Source organism: Sorex fumeus, unplaced genomic scaffold (assembly GCF_029834395.1).
Source record: "Sorex fumeus unplaced genomic scaffold, SorFum_2.1 ptg000128l, whole genome shotgun sequence".
NCBI classification, from domain to species: Eukaryota; Metazoa; Chordata; class Mammalia; order Eulipotyphla; family Soricidae; genus Sorex; species Sorex fumeus.
The window spans coordinates 58,289,423-58,308,859 of NW_026606185.1; the positions used below are offsets into that span (position 1 = coordinate 58,289,423).

The 19,437-nt window shown below is 39.9% G+C and overlaps 1 protein-coding gene across 2 annotated transcripts in view; it reads right to left on the reverse strand.

Moving 5' to 3' along the window:
• Positions 1 to 7,845: 7,845 nt before the first annotated feature.
• The window catches only part of TXNL1 (thioredoxin like 1), a 29,601-nt gene continuing 18,009 nt past the window's right edge, over positions 7,846 to 19,437 (reverse strand). Inside the window, exons 6-9 of one of the 2 annotated variants that reach the window (XM_056138238.1) lie at positions 17,646 to 17,818; positions 14,904 to 15,008; positions 9,458 to 9,500; positions 7,846 to 8,084 (exon numbers count right to left, since the gene is read on the reverse strand). In XM_056138238.1, coding sequence (XP_055994213.1) covers positions 9,462 to 9,500; positions 14,904 to 15,008; positions 17,646 to 17,818 — 317 coding nt within the window. In that variant the 3' untranslated portion in view covers positions 7,846 to 8,084; positions 9,458 to 9,461. The remainder of the gene's footprint in view (positions 8,085 to 9,457; positions 9,501 to 14,903; positions 15,009 to 17,645; positions 17,819 to 19,437) is intronic. The other variant, XM_056138239.1, reaches the window with a different exon arrangement.

Consider the following 19,437-nt stretch of genomic DNA (forward strand, 5'->3'; position numbering starts at 1 on the left):
GCTAAATCCTTTTCAGAAACCTGCTTGCTCACATGGTTGTCCTTCATCTAGTGTTCTGCCAATCCTATTCAGGATGACTTGAATGAACAGCTTGTAGACAAAAGACAACAGGCAGATCGGGCGATAGTTACCAATGTCGTGGATGTCTCCCTTCTTGTACAGTAGTACAGTCCTGCTGGTTTTCCATTTGGGACGGAACCTTGCACTCAGACAGGTAGAGTGTGAAGAGCCGAGCCAGTGTATTGATGAGTACTGACAGCAGCTTCTTCAGGTGTTCGGGTCTGACTTTGTCTGGGCCGGGTGCTGTTTGTTTCTTTACTGAGGAAATGGTGTGTCGGATTTCGGAAGGGAGAACATTGGGAACGACATATCCATCCTGTGGAATTTGGTATGTGGGCAGGTGGATATGGCTACCGAAGAGATCCAAATAGAAGTCATGGATAATCTTCTCCGTTGCCCTTCTGGAAGATGTGATAGATCCATCAGGATGTCGGAGGGCAGTCATCTTGGTTTTGTAGTTGGCAAAGGACAGGTGGGCGTTGAGAATGCTTTTCCCAGCTTCTGCCGCATCTGCCAGCACTGCTGCTCTTCTCTCTTTGAGGTCTTCCTTTATCGTCTCTCTGCACTGCTTTGTGAGCTCGGACGTTTGTTTGCGGTTGCCTGAGGCTTGCACCAAGCCACGTTGGCGAATGAGCTCGAGAGTTTTTGAAGACAGTCATCTATTTGTGGCTATCTCTTTCTCAGCGTTCTTCGCACAATCATGGAGGTGCTGAACCAGTCGTCAACAATAGCATCTTCCCATGTTGCCACAATAGTGCCAAAGAGCTCCAAGTTGGTGGTTGTTGTGGGAGTTCTCTTCTTAAACTTTGCAGCCCTTTCTCCCCACTCTGTGAAGTAGAATTTTGCATGAAGGAGACTGTGATCCAACCCCGTTTGGAATTTTGGGACAGCGGCGACATCGGTCAGGCAAAACTGTTGATTGAATATGATGTGGTCAATTTTGTTGTGGAACCATCCACCAGGAGACTCCCATGTCCAACGTTTAGATTCAGCCTTCTGCAACTGTGAGTTATCATGGAGGGTCTTGGTTGACATGATGAACTCAGACAGTGTCTCACCCTGTTCATTCCACTCTAGGCCATGAGTCCCAATGTGGAATTCTTCGGCTGATCTTCTTGGGCCTATCTTGACATTAAAATCACTGACAATGATCTTGTAGAAGGTGTGGTCTTCTTTATAGAACTTCTCCAGCTCCATGTAGAACTTCTCAATTTCTCCTTCATCATAATTGGATGTTGGTGCGTAGAGAATGAAGATAGAAACTGCCAGCAGTAAGTCACATCTATTCAAGTGTAATCGTCCGATTCGGGTAGTTAGGCATTCGAATAAATCAACGTTTATGGCTAAGTTCGTGTTGACAAGGACACCGACACCACCGACACCTCTTTTGTCGCATGTTCCGAGGAGTTCTTCCCCTTCCCCAGTGGTGAAAACGGCATGATGTAATTGATGCCTTCTGGTCTCAGTCAGACCGATGATGTCATACTTGATCTTTCGCGCTTGCACATCAGGTCCTCAATGGATACATCCGATGCCAGCGTACTTGCATTGAAAGTACAGATGGTCATCTTTGTCCTTCGTTTTGGCAGCCTGGGTCGGCCCTGAGATTTCATCAGCCTCTCCTTCCACATCCTTCTTAATGCTGCCATATTAGTGGCTCTTTCAGGGTCAGGGGAATGAGACCCATTGTATTTACTGGTTTTAGCATATCAAATACACCACAGATAGCTTGCCAGGCTCTGCTGTGTGTGCGGAACACTCTCGGTAGCTTGCTAGGCTCTCCGAGAGGGATAGAGGCTTTTAGGGCGACCTCTAATCGTCCTTGCAAGTGTTCCTATGGTTCAAACCACATTTCAACGCAATCAAATATGGTGCAGTAACCTTGTATTAAGTGTTTTATGATGTGTCAACGCAGCCGCACGATCCGGAAAGCATCCTGGAGCGTGTCTGCAGCTGGGAAGTGGAGGTAGTGGAGGTAATGGAGGTCTGCCAGGCTGCTGGGAACAGGCAGAGGATCTCTGTTCCCAGGTCTGTTGAGCCTGGAGTCCAAGATCACAGAATTCTGCTTCCCTTACTCTGTGGGGCTTCACTCATGTGTGAGTCTCAGCCTAAGTGTCCGAAAAGCGTCCTGGAGCGTGTCTGTGGCTGGGTAGTGGAAGTAATGGAGGTAATGGAGGTCTGCCAGGCTGCTGGGAACAGGCAGAGGATCCTACTAAATAATAACTAATAAAATGTTTTAAAGCTTGATCACCTTGCCCTGAAGATAGGCTAAGGAGTGTTTTTTTGGTTGGGTTTTTTTGGGTTTTTTGTTGTTTTGTTTTTTGGGTCACACCCTGCAATGCTCAGGGGTTACTCCTGGCTCTGCACTCAGGAATCACTCCTGGCGGTGCTTGGGGGACCATAAGGGGTGCTAGGAATCAAACTCAGGTTGCCCGCATACAAGGCAAACGTCCTACCCTCTGTGCTATTGCTCCAGCTCCTGAGAGTGTTTTTATTTTTATTTTTTTATTAGTGAAACTCCATGTGGTACAGTTGTTGACCTTACAAGTTTTTGTACTTGGGTTTCAGTCATACAATGATCGAGTACCCATCCCTCCACCAGTGCCCATTCTCCACCACCAATGATCCCAGTAACCCTCCCAACCCTCCCATACCCCCCCATCCCACCCCGCCTCTGTGGCAGGGCATTCCCTTTTGTTCTTTCTCTCCTTTTGGTTGCTAAGGTTTGCAAAAGAGGCATTGAGTGGCAAACATGTTCGGTCTATAGTTGAGGAGTGTTTTTAACTTTGAGAAAAGCTCTCAAAGGAGTTTATAGGTTGGGCTTGATTGAGGCCTTATTCCCTCTCAGTTGCAGAGGTCGGACATTGGAGTGCTCGTGTGATGCTCAGGGGAGTGTGTGGGGGGACACTTGTGTTTCAGTGCTCTGTACTCAGCACACCTGTGGCATGATCCCCAAGGCAGTGTGACCCCACTACAAGTCAGAATGTGGGGTGCATTCTGCCGGGCACTGAACCTGCTCACTCTTGCAGGGCAGGTACTGGACTACTGAGCTATCTCCAGCCACCGCCCCCTCATTCTGCTGAATGCAGTGATCCAGCTTTCCCACTAGCCCTTGTTAAAGACAGTTCTTTTCCCATTGAATGGTAGCCCCATCAAAATCAGTTTACTAGAGATGTATGTGTTCATTTCTGGACTCTCCATTATATTTCATTGGTCTAGGTCAAATCTTACTTCAGTATCATAACTTATCTTGATGTTGCTTTGTAGTAAAAACAAACAAAATGACAAAAAAAAACCTTATATTTAACCCATTCTATGAACATACCTCTGACTTGTCCTTTACATCTCCTTGATCTTGCTAAACTGCAATTTTTTTTTTGGGGGGGGGGGGGGCGGGAGCCACACCCAGCGATGCTCAGGGGTCACTCCTGGTTCTGCACTCCTGATGGTGCTTGAGGGACCAAATGGGAGGCTGATAGAACCAAGGTAGCCATGTGCCTAACCCATTTCACTATCTCTGGCCCCCAAAACTGCAAATTCTTAATCTCTAGGACTTAACCTCAAGAAACTTATCTCGTCTTGGAACCTGAATCATTGTTCAATTGTGTTCAAGGATGAACACAGTAACTTTGGTTCTCACAGTAACTTTGGTTTGGTATTGGTGATATGATTCTCACACCGCTGCTCAGCATCTAGCCTAGCAAAAAGACTCCAGAAAATTTTAACGTCACTTGGTAGGAACCAGGCTGAAGTGACAGGAGTCCTGTAACAGCCGGGGCATATACAGTGTTCCATGTGCTCCCCTTATCAGTTTTCCTTGGACTGAGCCTTGTAGATAAGGAAACTGTCGAGTGTCCAGACAAGTTAGGTCAGAAGGCATTAGATATAAATATGTATTTTGATAACTGGCAGCATTCTACAGCACTCGGGGGAATCAAGGGTGGCTAGAAAGAGATCACAATTATGGAGATCTTGAAATAAAAAGAAAAATAACTGGCAACCATGGGCAAGGCACAGTAGACCCATCAGATCAGGGGCAAGGAGAGAATCCGGAAGCCGTGCCACTATGTCTAGCAAGAAAGGATGGCTAAAAAGTAGTGACAGCTGCAGGGGACATCAGTGGACAGAAAAGAACAAGTCACTCTTCAAGATTTTCTTCCTAGCAAGACCTAAAGAAGTAACATTTCTATTCTTACACAACGAAATGCAAGCTCTGGAAAGTGCTGCTCCAGACACTGTGACAATAGTGAAGGGAAGGGACACACTGGTGGAGGGCATGGTGCTGGCATGTCATGTATATAACCAACTATTATCAGTGTTGCCTTACACAGTTTTCTAAGTGACAGAACTTACAGTACAACGACAACCTTCAATGACTCTTCTCCTAAGCAGCATAGTGTGCCAGTACAAATTCAAATATAGATCAGCAAATTATTTTTTCACAATTAATTCTGACCTTTTCAAAACAATATAATTACTTCCTAAATAACCCTCTCTTCCTGTAGAGAAGCCCAGCAAGGAGGAAGGAGAAATACTCAAACACTTTAAGGAGACGAAACAATAGCATTATTCTAAGCTGTGTAGAATCCTCGTAATTTAGTTACATATCCTCCAATAATTTTACCTGAACCACAATTGGACCACAATTTAAAAGTGATCTGATCAGGAGCCAGAGTAATAGCACAGTGGATAGGATGCTTGCCTCGCACGTGGCCAACCTGGGTTCAATCCCCAGAATCCCATGTTTCCCATGCCCACCAGGAATGATCCCCAAGTGCAGAGCCAGGAATAACCCCTAAGCGTCACTGGTGTGACCCAAAAACAAGTGATCTTATTAGCCTGTAAAATTATTAATCTGTCCACTTGTTTTACACTCTAAGCACATAAAAATACATTGATGTTGGAGACTAGATAGGACAACAGGTAAGGGGCTTGCCTTGTATGCAGCTGAGGGGGATTTGATCCCCAGCACCACATACATTTCCCTAAGCCCTCCAGGAGTGATCTTTGAGCACTGAGACAGGAGTAAACACTGTGCACTGTCTAGTGACCCCAAAACCAAAGAAAGACAACACTGAGGGACAAATATCCGAAACAACAAAATGCTTTAGATAACTTCAATATTCTACCTAAAGGTACAGGGGTTAATATGTTCGCCTTGCATGCAGCCAACCTCTTACCCAGCATGGTTCCCCAATACACTGCCATAGAGGTAGGTTGCAGGGGTGGGGAGGAAAGATGTACAGGAGGGAAACTGGGGACATTAGTGGTGGGAAATGGAAATGTGCACTGGTGAAGTGATGGGTGTTGGAACATTCAATGACTGAAACTTAATCATGAACAACTTTGTAACTATATCTCATGGTGACTCAAAATAATAAAAATAAAATTTAAAAAAGTAATCAAACTGAACTGTGTAAATATTAATATAAACAACAGGAGTAAGCTTAATTTTTTTTTCTTTGAAGCTGAGAGGATCTGAATAATTTACTCAATCCCACTACTTTACTCTTACTACAGTATTAAAGGTTTAATTCTGACACTACTAAGAACTTGGGAAGATCTGAGATATCTTAGGGAAAAAAATATCCCAACATCAAGTACATTAGCAGCCAACACACCTAGAAACACTGCATACCAGCACCTATCAATGAGAAAAGATGGGCATGTCAACCTACAGGCTTCCAAAATATCTGAGGGGACTGGAAGAATGGTACAGAAGTGCTTGCCTTGCCTGTGGCTGACCTGGGTTCAATCCTGGCACCACATACGATTCCCTAAGCCCGCCAGAAGTGATCTCTGAGCACAGAGCCAAGAGTAAACCCTGCGTTTCACAATGTGGCCCCTAAACCAAACAAAGACAACACTGTGATTGAAAAACCATTTGGCCAAAGTAATTCAGAAAGGCCAGTTATGAGCTAAGAACGAGATGGTGGCCTCCATCCTATTCTTCACTCTGTCTCATGCTGGCAGGATTTGTGCTGTTTGGGTTCTTCTAAATTCTGGATATTTACTGTTTCATGCTAGATAATACATCCAATGAAAACTGTATCTGTGCAAAATCAAGAAAAAAGGTTTAGTGTTTTTAGACCAAAAAAAAAAAAAAACCCAACCACAGTATTAGTTTTCTATAAAAATCAATGAATGGCACTGGTTAAAGAACTAGGTTTAGAGCCAGGCAACGACTCAAGCTAAAGCAGGCAAGAAGCCCTGCATTCAATCCCACCACCACCAGCAGTGGGTCCCAAGCATTGCACCAGGGGTAACCCAAAAGCACCACCCACTGGAAGTGGCTCAAACCCCACCCCCACAAAAAACAAGTCTTGTACTTTTCAAATGCTTATCTAGAACTTAAGTGTTGTAGACATATTGCATATGTGCGTATATATTTATGTATCTGCAGTATTTGGCGAAAACATATCAGCTTGTTAATTTTAGGTAATGTCAACTACGCAGGTTTATTTGTAAAACTCCCATAGTGAAATGTTACAGTTACCTATAAACATTTTTTTTTACTATTTACAATTTAATTATGGAATGTTCAGATAATGCAACCGAGTTATAGAAAAAAATTACATGAACAGTATAAATCTGATGCCGAATCCTTTACAAATATGAAATTGCTTTCACTGGATTTTCAAATTGTCAAGTATAAATAGGATGAGGTCAGCAATACTTAAGATGAGGCACTTTAACAATTACCAAAAAGGTAAAGTGTACAAAAGTGTAATGTGAGACTCTTGATATTAATTTTGCCCTTAATTTCAGATGTGATTAATTCCAAGATGGTCTACATTAAGGAGTATTACACAATTTTATTTCTTGCCCTTCTGCCTCAATGTGACCAGGCAACAAAACCAAGAACGTAAGGTACAGATATCCCCACAGACCAATTAATGTGCTTACAAAGCAACTAGACATCATCAAATGATACAGGCATTTCAGAAAGTGACTGCTTTAACACTAAAAGTTTTGCATAATTTTTCATGAACATGTATACATTGATCTCCCAAAGGCAAAATGGTACTTTGACCATTCTCCTATACAGAAATGTCCTCAAATCTACCACTTATTATAATTGGTCTACTCTTTTTAAACACTGAATTTTAAAAATACAGAAATTTTTAAAATTAATTTTAATTTAAAAACAATGAAATAAAAAATTTACCAGTACTTTGTAGGTACTAATCTTAAGTTGTTTTTTTTTATAACGTGATTACGAACAGCTGTTACTTAAGATTTTTCTGAAAGATCTTTTAATCTATTCTTTTGGCCAATTCATTTTCAACCTTAACTCATGTTCTGTATATTTACACAACACCTTTGTCAGTTACAACAAAAAAGTTGTGGTCAGTTTTTTTTTTAATGAAACGATAGTACTGTATTTCCCCCCACCGTCAGATTTCAACATACCTTTAAATGGTTAAAAAAAAAAAAGCTATTTTAAAGTTCAATCCAAGCTTTATCATTTAAGTAATTTTTATCATTTAATCATTTTAGTAGTTCTTATAGCCCAGACACCAAAATACTCTTTTAGTAAACATGAGTTTATATTCACCTGAAAATGGCTAACTATATCAAAATCACTTGCTGTTTGTATACACATGAGTGAACATGGATCCTGCTCTGTTCCTCTAAAGAGAGACACTGGCTTTCAATCAGTAATGGTACCAGACCTTAATCTCTTCTCTTAATCTCTTCTCTTCTAAATCTCAGATCTCTTCTAAATCAGAAGTTGGCCAATTTTCAAGTGAAAAAAGAAAACACTTATTTAGAATGACAAAATTAAGCTTGGCAAAAGTAGTGACTTTTATTTACAATTGCATGTATCAAGATTACAATAGAAACACTAGTGATACCATCTGAACAAAAGCAATGATTTATTTATTGGTAATGGCAATGAATGGAATATTGACAGTCTCTGGTGAGAATCAAGCAATTATCCAGGAGCTGTAGATCTGCTTGCAATAAGGTCTTCCAGTGTCTTCTGTACCTTAGTGGCTTTCTCCTTTTTTGCCAACTACCTAAAACACAAAAATAATTTTTTATGCACATCTTATGGATTTAGAAAAATGAGTATTTCCAAAATATTATTGGTACTAATCTTAACCTGTTATCAATTTTCACCCCTGTATAATTTTTTTTTAGCATGCAGAATATTTTCACTGTTGAAGCAAACTGTGATCCTTTCACCTAGTCTTGAGGTATTAAAAATAAAACACATGCAACCTATTTTTGGTCTCCTACACAGTTTTAAGAAAAACTAATGTGATTTTTCAAAACAACGTTGACAGTTTAGAGAAGTTAATAAAATGATAAGAGAGTGAAACATTTTTGGCAAACAATTTTTAGACAATTTGTAATCACATGTCGATTATGAAATAATCTAGAATTAAAGGAATCTGCTAAACTATGTCTTCATTACCAAGATGACAAGTTTCTAGACTTCTCTCAATAGCAGACATGCAGTAAGAACAAATGATTTTTGCTTTAGGCATAAGTACAGAGTATGCCTAGTTTTTATTTTTAAAAAAGCCTAGTTGCCACAAACTATCATCTGAAAATGTGAAATTAATTTGTCAATGATTAGAAAAATTTTCTATTCAAGTTTTTTTTCTTAACTGCCCCTGTTGCTATATATGTGACAGCATAAAAATGTAACAAATTAACTTTTTCTACTAACAGTACCACAAAACAAATTCTCTGTAGGAAGATTCTAAATTTATGTTCTAGCTGTATAACTTAACTTTAAAGTTTATCATTAGCTAAAGTATTCTCCTAGCAGAAAAGCCTCTAAAGAACTAAATTTGCAAGCAATTTATATTTGTATACAAAAATACTTCAATATATATTTAGAAATATAATTTCCACCCAGAAATGTATTATTCCAAATGGTACTGTGTCAAATGAAACAGGATCTTGAAGTTCGTATTTTGTCTAAAATAAAACATGGCAGGGTCTATGTCATTCATGAAAGAACATTGTAAAAATCCCACTGAATTCCCCATTACATGGTGTAGGGACTGCTGTTTTACCTACATCATGGGAAACCACTCTTATTAGTTTCAAAGAACTCCCCTCTAATCTAATGAAACCATGTGTTAAAAAGTTCCCAAAGCTGGAAAGATGCTAAGGAGAGTGTCTCATAACAGTGTATGTGGAGAAGAGTAAGAACCAGGTTTTAAGAGAACAGAGGAGTCTCCAAAGAAGGGGAAGTGACTCTTTGTACCACAAATGAATTTTGCAGAGAAACACTGGAAGCATTATTGATCATTATATATCACTTGGGAACACACAAAACACAGCACTATTAGATTAAGCACAAGAAAACAAAACCAAGATTAAAAATTAAAATTTCAGCAGATGTGATACAGTAGAAGACTACAAATCTGCATACTGTTTCACAGGTTGATAACTCTCAACTTGCCAATGTGTGTTCTCTGTAAAAAAGAAGAAGTTCAGAAAACCAATAGGGATTTTCTCACACCAAACATAAAGATTTTATTCATTTTTAAGTCTTTTATATTACAATTCAGGCAAACAAAAAGTCTAGGTACATCAAAATTAGGTATCAAAATTTTTTCACTCAATAAAAAGTCCACTGATTTGTGTTAATATTTTAACCCAATCTCACATTCAATTCGTAAGTCAACTGGCCTTGAGCTCATTAGGGTGAACAAAAGTCAACAAGGTCTTGTGGGCTATAGTTCCAGAGAAAGGGGGGAAAAAATGTTATCTATCAATTTCAATCTAATTCAGTATGTAACTTGTATGAGTATAAAAGAAATTAATGAAACTGAATTTGATTTCCAAGACAATTCTATAGTTCCTAACAACTAAAATTAAACTTTTAGGTTGAAAAAACATCATACAAGCACCAGACTGTCAAAGAGCTGAGCCTGGCTCTCCAAATGAAATGCCCCGGTCCCATCCCAGCACTTGTGTACTGCTCTGTCTCAAAGCATCACTGGGAGCAACCACTGACCAAAGAGCAGAGCAGCCAGAGGCTCCCAGCATTGCCTGGGACAAAAGGCATGGACAAAAGGAAGGAAGGAAAAATATTACCCAGCAATTCAACAAGGAACTAAATCTGAGCGCATTTATACAATGTGAGCTATATTGCAATGCTGTTGCTCAAAATGTTCAAAATTCAAATGAGATGGGAAAATGAAACCAAAAAAAAGGTCAGGTGAGCAACACAGTAACACAATATGGTGATGAAATTAAAACACCTCCTAGCAAGCCAGAACAGAAACAGCTAACTGAAGGCAGAACTTTTCAAGGGTGGAGCACATGCCTTGCATGTGTGATGTCCTGGCTTCCATTCCTGGCAGTAGAGCCACAACAAAAAAGGCCAACTGAAAGTATGACTAGAATGAGATTTGAAGAAGAGATGGTTGAGGAAATCTACATAAGAAGGAGGCTGATCCGGGTGGTAGAAGCTCTAGAAATCTTGTACCAACACAGGCGAGAGTATGGGTAGAGTGAGAGCGAACAGGTGCTAGATGAGCAGAGAAGCAAGGGAGGAAGGAGTGAGACAAAGTCAGTCTTTATATTCATTTTTTTTAATCTTCTGGTTTTAGTTCTTTTGAGTTGGATTAAAAAAGCTGAAAAATAAATAGACAGTAATGTTACAAAAATAGCTGACATGGTGAATGGCCAGTTAAGAAAAGTATTTGTATTCCAGTGACAGAAAACAGCTCTGCCTTTCACATGCACCTCACTCCTCACAAAGCAGAAGCCCCAACAATTTTGCTCATTTTTATACAATTACCTTTTAACACTTTTGTATTATAGTATAGTGATTCATGTAATGAGCATATGTTAGCAAAGAAAACATCTACTTCCAGATCAGATGGCAAGCTTTTCATGCGGCAAGAAAATTTATCTATTTTCAACAATAAGCCAAGTATATGTTATCTGTGCACAACGTCTCAAGGGCCAAAAACAAAAGTAAGAGTGTATTCCAGTATACCATATCTTCAAAGTGTAAGCTCATAAAGCTGTGACTGCATGCAAGGTAGTCTAAGACTGCTATTCAAATCCAAAATTCATCAGTATTAACTTAGCTGCTGTCATCTTGGTTACACAAAGTGATTCATTTATCTAGAAAGCTAAAGTTATCCCAAAACAACGTATATGACATAAAAACATAAACTGAAAATGCTGAATAATTCTATCGGTCATTTAATTATTACATACAGTCCTCTTCACAGAGATGAAAATCACTTTCCTCTCTGGACTGATAAAATATAGTCAACCTACTTTGAAATTTTTGCTTACTAAGCACAATTCCTTTTACGTTTAGACTAAGGAAGTGTCAGGTATGACTTGTCCTTGAGTGAGTCCATTACCTTCCAACTCTCAAAGCCAAATTCTGATACCCCATTCTTTTTTGTTTTGGGGGCCATATACAACAGTGCTCAGGGTTCTGAAATGAGGGATCACCCCTAGGGGGTGGGACAACATGGAGTGCTGAGGATTGATCTCAGATCAACCACATAAGGCAAGCGTTCTACACTCGGTACTATCACTCCGGTCCCCACTGTCCCACTGTCCCAAGACTACCATTACTATCTGCTCCTCTATACCATTTTTACTTTCCAAGCTTAAGACCCTCTTCCATCTTCAAACATGATACTTCTTTCCCAGCCATTGTTGGGAAGAGGGAGTAACAAACTGCTAGAAAAATTTGTGCCAGCACTTCATGAAGGAAGAGAGCCTTAAACTAGGCTTTAATGTTTACTTATTTTCCAAATTACTGTGCATTATCCTTCATAAATATAAACTCACTTCAGACACGGATGATGATAAAACCAAGCATAGGTGTTACAGGACTGTACATATCTACTGCTTCTGCCCCCAAAATCAAACTCATTAACAATTTTTAATGAATGACTATGCAAGTACAAATTAGCCAAATTCAGTAAGCATAATTTTTAACTCCCATTTTCTTACATTAAAGTTAACAGTGAAATATAAGAAAAACATCAAAGGGCCTGAGAGAAAGTGCTGGTATTAAGGTGAATGCCTTAATGAGGTTGAGCCCAGTTTGATCCCTGGCACCACAGACCATTTCCCAGCACTGCCAGTTGTCAATCCAGGACAGAAGCCAGGAGCTCAGGTGCCCCTGAGCACCACTGGGTGTGGCCCAACATACCGTCCAAAGAAAAAACTCACTGAAGCATCAGTTATTACAGGATAATGAAAGTAAAGACAAGCAGATCTCCTAAACTACTAAAATGAAACATACACAATTTTAATGCATAGTTCAATTATTCAACCAGTAAGAATTAGTTTGAACATTAAAAGCAAAGGACTCAGCCCCCAGACCAAAGCACTGAATAGCCAGGGTATCCCCAAGAGTTGTCCCATGATTTCTAGGTATTAGCCAGGAGTTCCTCATATCCCACAATCAGAGAATGGGACCAAGAAGTCCAGAATGCCAAGGAGGAATTCATAATAGAATTAAAATTATTCTCACAGGGATTCTCAAAAGTGGACCAGAGCGGAAAACCCTGAGTGAGACCCTTTTAGGGAGTTTTCAAGATCGAAACTATTTTTATAGTAATATGAATTTTTATGGGGCTAGAGCGATACAGCAGATAGGGCACTTACTTGCCACATGGCCGGCTCAGGTTCAATCCCCAGAGCTCCAGAGCTGGTCTCCAGAGAAAAATCAGAAGTAATTCCTGAATGCAGACCCAGGAATAATCTCTGAGCACAGCCAGATACAACTCAAAACCAAAAATAAATTTTTATTTCTACTTTTTAACTTTCATTGTAATACAGGTGTACAGTGGGAATTTTCCAAGGCTACATGTTCTGTGACAAAAAAATGACTGCATGCAAAAGCAGATATGACAATGAGAGAGTTCTATCCAACTAGATAGTAAACAAATGTGTGCCAATAAACAGTATACACTAGCATATAATGTAATCAAGAGTTAACATCTCTGCTACCCTAAGGACAGTCCAAAAACGGTCATTTGGTGGTGGTGAGAGGGGAGAGAGAGGGAAAGAGAGTGAGAGAGAAACATCCATCTAGAAGGGGGGGTCTTAGGGGTAGGAACTGAAAACAGAGACGTGGAGACTGTCTCAGATATGTAATTATTAATTCACATTAGAAAAACTGTAACCAAATAGCAGGCTAGGAACAAGACAGTTCAGTTTTTTTTACTTTGAAATAAAAAATAAAAAGGAAATCAGTAAATATGCCAAGAAGGAGGAAATTGGGGCTGGAGCTATAGTACAATGGGTAGGGTGGTTGCCTTGTACGCAGCTGACCCAGGTTCAAACTCTGGCATCTCATATGGGCCACCTGAGCACTGCCAAGAGTAATTCCTGAATGCAGAGCCAGGAGTAACCCCTGAGAATTGCCAGGTATGACCCCCCACCCCCAAAAAAAGAAAGAGGCTAACTACTCATATGAGGAAATAACAGGACTCAGAGATAACAGAACTAAGCCAGGAACAAGCAAAGCAAGGCAGAGTTAAAACCAAATTCCAATGCATCTAATTCAATCAGGCAAAGTAAGACAAAGCAAGCAGCCAAAATGTCTTCGTTGCTCACACATTTCTCCAGTACAGCACATTTCATATCATAAAAATGTAGATGTTTAATCTCTGCTTCTTCTGACCTGTCATTATACATATGTCAAACATCTGACATGACAGATTTAAGCATATATCTGTTCTTAGTGCTCCCCATAGTTAATTATGCTTACACAGATAGTTGAAAAATAACCAATTAAAATATCTATTACCATAAACTCATTCACACTATGTAATCTTACAAATTTTTCTTTAAACACAAAATGCATAGGCACCATTAAAAAGAATTACGATTCTTCAGAATATACTACCTCCAATTCCCCCAAACAAGTATATAAATAGTTATTCCGGGTGTCTCCTCTAGGCAATGGCACTTAGGGCTCATCCTTAAGAGCACCTACAGTTTCAGAGAGCCTGCCGGAAAAACGGAGCCTCCAGAAAGCACTGCAGCCTCCTGAGCAGCCACACATACATCTGTGGAAAGCAACCTGGCCCTACTGTGACAGAGTGCCCGAGGGCACTCCAACCCGTGCGTGTATTTTAACTATCACCTTAAGACACGGCTACCAATTAGATATAGTTATATAAATGTATAAAACAGTTTCATCTTTAATGGTCCCTCTACTTACAACTTAATTCCCTCAAAAAGAGGTGTGTATATAAAAATATTTAATTGGAGGTCAGAGAGATAATACAGCACATAAGGTACTTGACTTGCACATGATTGACATGGGTCACACCCCAGGCACCTTATACGGTACCTCAAGCACCATCAAGAGTGATCCCGAGCACAGAGCAAGGAGTGAGCCCTGATACAACAACAGAATTGCACGTTCACTGTAAATGAATCAAAACACGCTGTGAGCACAAAGGCATGATTTGAATACAAAGGGCCATGGGTACTTAGGATAGTAAAATTGATACCCTATTTAAATTATTCAAGTAATTTAAAATATTTTCCTCAAAAACAATGCCAATCATACTCTTAATTATCAACAAAGTTCTTAGTACTACTTTCAAATCACAATTTAGCTTACTCTTATTTTCCCTCTATTCCCAAATCCACTCTAAAACCAAGACTTTATTTTTACCTTCACTTTTGGATATCACTGACTTACAAATAGATACTGTATCAAAAGATAACCATTTTCATTAAAGATTTTTCAGCTGATGACAAATGTAGTTAAGAGAATTTACTGATAAACTTTAACCTTATAGGATAAGATGGATCTTTATGGAATTATTTAAAATCTTGTTTACTTCCCCTCAGTATCACTGAGCCAAACTTACTCGTTTGAAATCATTCATATTTGTTGCCTGGACTGGAGTGCCAATAAAAGTAAAATATGAAACTCTTGTTGTTTCTTCTTCACCTTGATTGGACTGAACAAATATCTACCAAGAAAGAGAGAGAACATTTTCAATCACAACCCTTTTTTTTTTCTTCCCATAAACATGCTTTAAAACGTTAATCAATTTCCTCTGATGATTAGTGATAATCCAAACTCCAGACTAGAACTCTCACCGAAGTATTCATTCTAGGAAGCCAAGGCTCAGGAAGGAAGAACCTAGCTAGGGCTCTTTTAAGCACAAAGACAAGGTCTGAAGACTACATGGCAGAGCTGGGACGAAGAGCAAAGCCCTTCATCTATCTTCCTGAGCTCATCCTGGGTGCCACCATCTGGGGTGGGGCAAACTACACGAAGACACCCAAGGGCCCGGTTAAGTGTGTGTTCTCCAAGGGTGTCTTGGCAAGACACCATACATACCAGTTCCTGATAACATAGTGTGAAGGGCCCATACTTAAATTCTTTATACTGTTGGAAAAGTTTGAGATTCATGACTATTAACAGGCAGACCAGTGTTGAAATTTTCACTGAGGAAAATCTCTGCAGCTCTATTCCTTCAGATATTCTCTTATTCATTTGATAGCGTAGAATACTGAAAGAAAAAATAGCTTTAAAAACCAGCTCCTAAAACTAAACTGTGCCACTGTGTGTTTGCTTCCTTTCTGGTGCGACTCAGCAGCCGTTGAGGGCTAGCCCCTGGCACTGCCAAGTGGGGATCCGCGCAAGGCCCGGATCACACACATCCTCCAGCCTGCTAGCGTGCTCTCCTGAGTCATCCCCATTCCCCTCCAAGTGGCTACTAAACTCTTTCCTACAGGAAAACTGCATGAGCATTTAGAAAACAGAAAATTTACAGATTTTTTTTTAATGCATCACTGTATTTGCTCTATTTAAAACATACATGCGCGCGCACACACACACACACACACACACACACATGAATACGTATGCACGCATGCACACACACACATACCCACCCCAGGTATGGACCCAAAAAAAGCAGAATTGTTGGGCAGGAGAGATAGCACAGGGGTTAAAGCACTTGACTTGTACTCAGTTGACGCTGATTATCATCAGCAATGCATATGGTACTCCAAGCAACACTAGGAGTAAGTCCTGAGCACCACTTGGTATGACCCTAATACCCAGACGTGGGCCCCTACCAACGCACTTGCACACAAATAAAATAAATTTTAAGAATTAAAAAAAGATAGGCTAGAGTGTGATTATTGGGCTGGAGCATGAATTTCCTAATAAACAAATGCAATCCTTCCATTATTGAGTAGACAAAAGATTATCACTGCATATATGTAATCAATATGAGTAAAGTCAGAAAACTTGATGGCCAATATTCTAGTTTAATATAATGATTTTCTTCATTTGGCTAGAGTATTTCAAATAGTGAAAACTCAATTAGAACCATTAATTTACTAAGTATCCTTTGAAACACCACTGAAAATCTCCTAAAATGAAGACTGCTATATGCACTGTAATACTAAAATTAGAATTCTAATTCCAAATTCCAGTTCCAATTCTTCTAACTTCCAAAAATAAGAAGCATCCACTAAAACTGAGAAACCACATTAGCCTGGGTATGGTTTATTCTCAGTGATTCTTAGTTTCCACATCTTTATCTAGGTATTATTCTAACCCTCCTACCCCTTTCTCTGAAGAACAGGGCTGGGGCAGAAGCACATGTGCAGGGTGGGTTTCAATACCAAAATTCACAGCAGCTAAGCAGCTGAAACAGAAATTAAGATAATGCAATATTATCTTTCTTAAAAGTTATTTTCACTAAAATCCTGACTATTACAGTAGTACACTTATTATAGAAAAAAATCATTTTTTAATTATATTCTTACAAATATCATCATTTATCACCAGGTGATAATAAAGAAGAGCTTTCATTTGGGGCTGGAGCAACAGTACAGTGGGTAGGACACTTGTCTAGCATGTGGCCAACATGGGTTCAAGCCCTGGAACCCCATGTGGTCCCCCAGAGCCCACCAGGAGTAAAGCCTAAGTACAAAGCCAGGAGTAAACTCTCCGCACTGCCAGATGTGGCCCCAAACATACAAACAAAAATATCTTTGTCTTTATTTTAAGTAGGAATGTTCCAGAATGAAGTTTCCTGGTTTGGAGGCCACATCCAGGAGTGCTCTGGGGACCTTATGTGATGCTAGAATTCAAACCAAGGTTGTCCCCACAGCTGCATGCTACGTAAGCACTTCATTGGACTATTTCGTCCAACCTGAAAAGAAAATTTTAACCAAAGCTGCCATATAAATACAAAATAAGTATGCTAACAAATCCAGAGAGTTAATAAAAAGGGGTAAAAAGTGGAAGCAGGAGAGACAGAACAGGGGTTAATGTTCTTGTCCTGCAATGCAGCCAGCTTTGGCCCATTCCCCATCCCGCACATGGTTCCCAAGCAACGTCAGGGGCGATTCCCTGAGCACCCAGGTATTCAACCTCCCTTCCTGCCCACCCATCCCACAAACTTAACTGTCCTTCCTCTTTAGGGTGCAGAAATAATATTTTTTTAAGAAATGAAATTTAACTGTATGTTTTTAATCATTTTGAAACAAATGGAAAAGTAACTAAGGGCCATTTAAAATCACCTAGGATGCAGAGGGGAAAAATGTCACCCACAAGTTCATTAGACACATCAGTTGGCACTTACAGTCACACTGTTGACATTCTGAAACTTCACATAGCGCAGCGGGACGATGCCATCCTCTTTAATGTCATCCTCTGTTAGCTCCAGAGCTTGAGTTGGCTCACTTCTTTCTGCCTCTTCAAAATCCATAGACCGGGGTAGATTGATAAAAATTTTTACATATTTAGGGCCTTGACCTATAACAAAAAGAGTAATATTAAATGTTAGCGTCACAAACATACCTTCTTTCCTGTAACATTACACTTACATTTACAGGTACATACACATATACTCCTACATAAAACAGTATCTTTGCAGGGCCAGAGCAAAAGTATAACGGGCAGGCCATATGCCTTGCACATAGCCGACCTGGGTTGAATTCTGGGCATCCCATATGGTCTCCCCAAGCACCACCAAGATTAAGTAATTCCCGAGTGCAGAGCCAAGAGTAACCCCTGAGCCCTGCCAGGTGTGACCCAAAAAGGAAAAAAAAATTTTGGACCTCTCAAGTGGAATTGCCTCTAAGTCTGAGTATTCAGTCTTGAGTATTTCATTTTTTTCAACAGTTTTTTAACAGAACTATTACATTTTATTAAGGGTAATGGTTTAGTCTTCTAACAGTATATTCAATATGTTCACTGGCTTACTCTCAACCTGCTAGCACTAGAGTAAGCACTGAGAATACTAAACAGCACACACACACACACACACACACACACACACACATTCACACACATATTAAGAGCTTCTGCCCTCAGCCCCACGAGACACCTGGGTAAATAACTGGTACAGGGAAGATGGCAACTGTGTGAGTAATTGAAGGCCAACAGGAGTCTCATGAAAAAAACATTTGAGTTGACTGGGTACAGTGGCCAACAACTGATACTCGGGCATTATTTAGGAGGAACTAAATCTCAGTGACAAGTTTTAGCTAAAAGAAAATCATATAAATTCTATGACTGAATCTTGGTGATAGGATATGAACAGTAGTGATATCTCTCAGAGTGTTTTAGCTCCTTGCTTCCTTAGATCATCTTTTACTGTTGTTGTTGCTGTAGGAAAGTAGAAAAGAAAAGGGGCTCCCCAGGAACTTAATATAGGACTAAGTTCACCGAGATCATCCTTTGACCCCAGTTTTTGAGAGAAAACAGAGAAGGAAAGAAATCAAGTGGGGGATGAGGCCGAAGAAAGAGAAGAGAACAAGGAGTTGACATGTGAAAAGGCATCAGGGTTTCAGTTATACCAGTGATAAGAGTGAGGGCTACAGCCATTTACCCAAAACAGTGATTCAACAGAAATGAAAACATGAGATCTAAGCAGCGACCACTGAAACTTTGTAAAGTGCCTGTCAAGTTGACAAGCAGGGATGAGTTAGGAGTGGGTAGGAAATCTAGAAACACTAGTGGAAAGAAGTTGACATCGGTAGAGGAATTGGTGTTGAACTGCAGTATGCCTACAATTCAACTATAAGTAACTTTGTAAGTCATGGTTCTTTAATAATAAAAAAATAAGAAAAAAGAATGTCTTAATCCCTTTAATTTCAGCGGACAATTTAAGACCTGTATTCTGCAAATGATTAAGGAGTCTTTAAGATTTGCACATTACTTATCATGTGGAGTGAAATGAGTCAGAAGGAGAGAGGCAGACAGAATGATTGCACTCATCTGTGGGATATTAAAAAACAACAACAACAAAAAAACGGTTTGAGACTAACAGCCAAGGACAGTTGAAACAAGAGCCAGGAGGTTGGGTCCACAGCTGGAAGCTTACCACAAGGTGGGAAGGGGGAGAAGGGACCACAATGACAACCACAGTT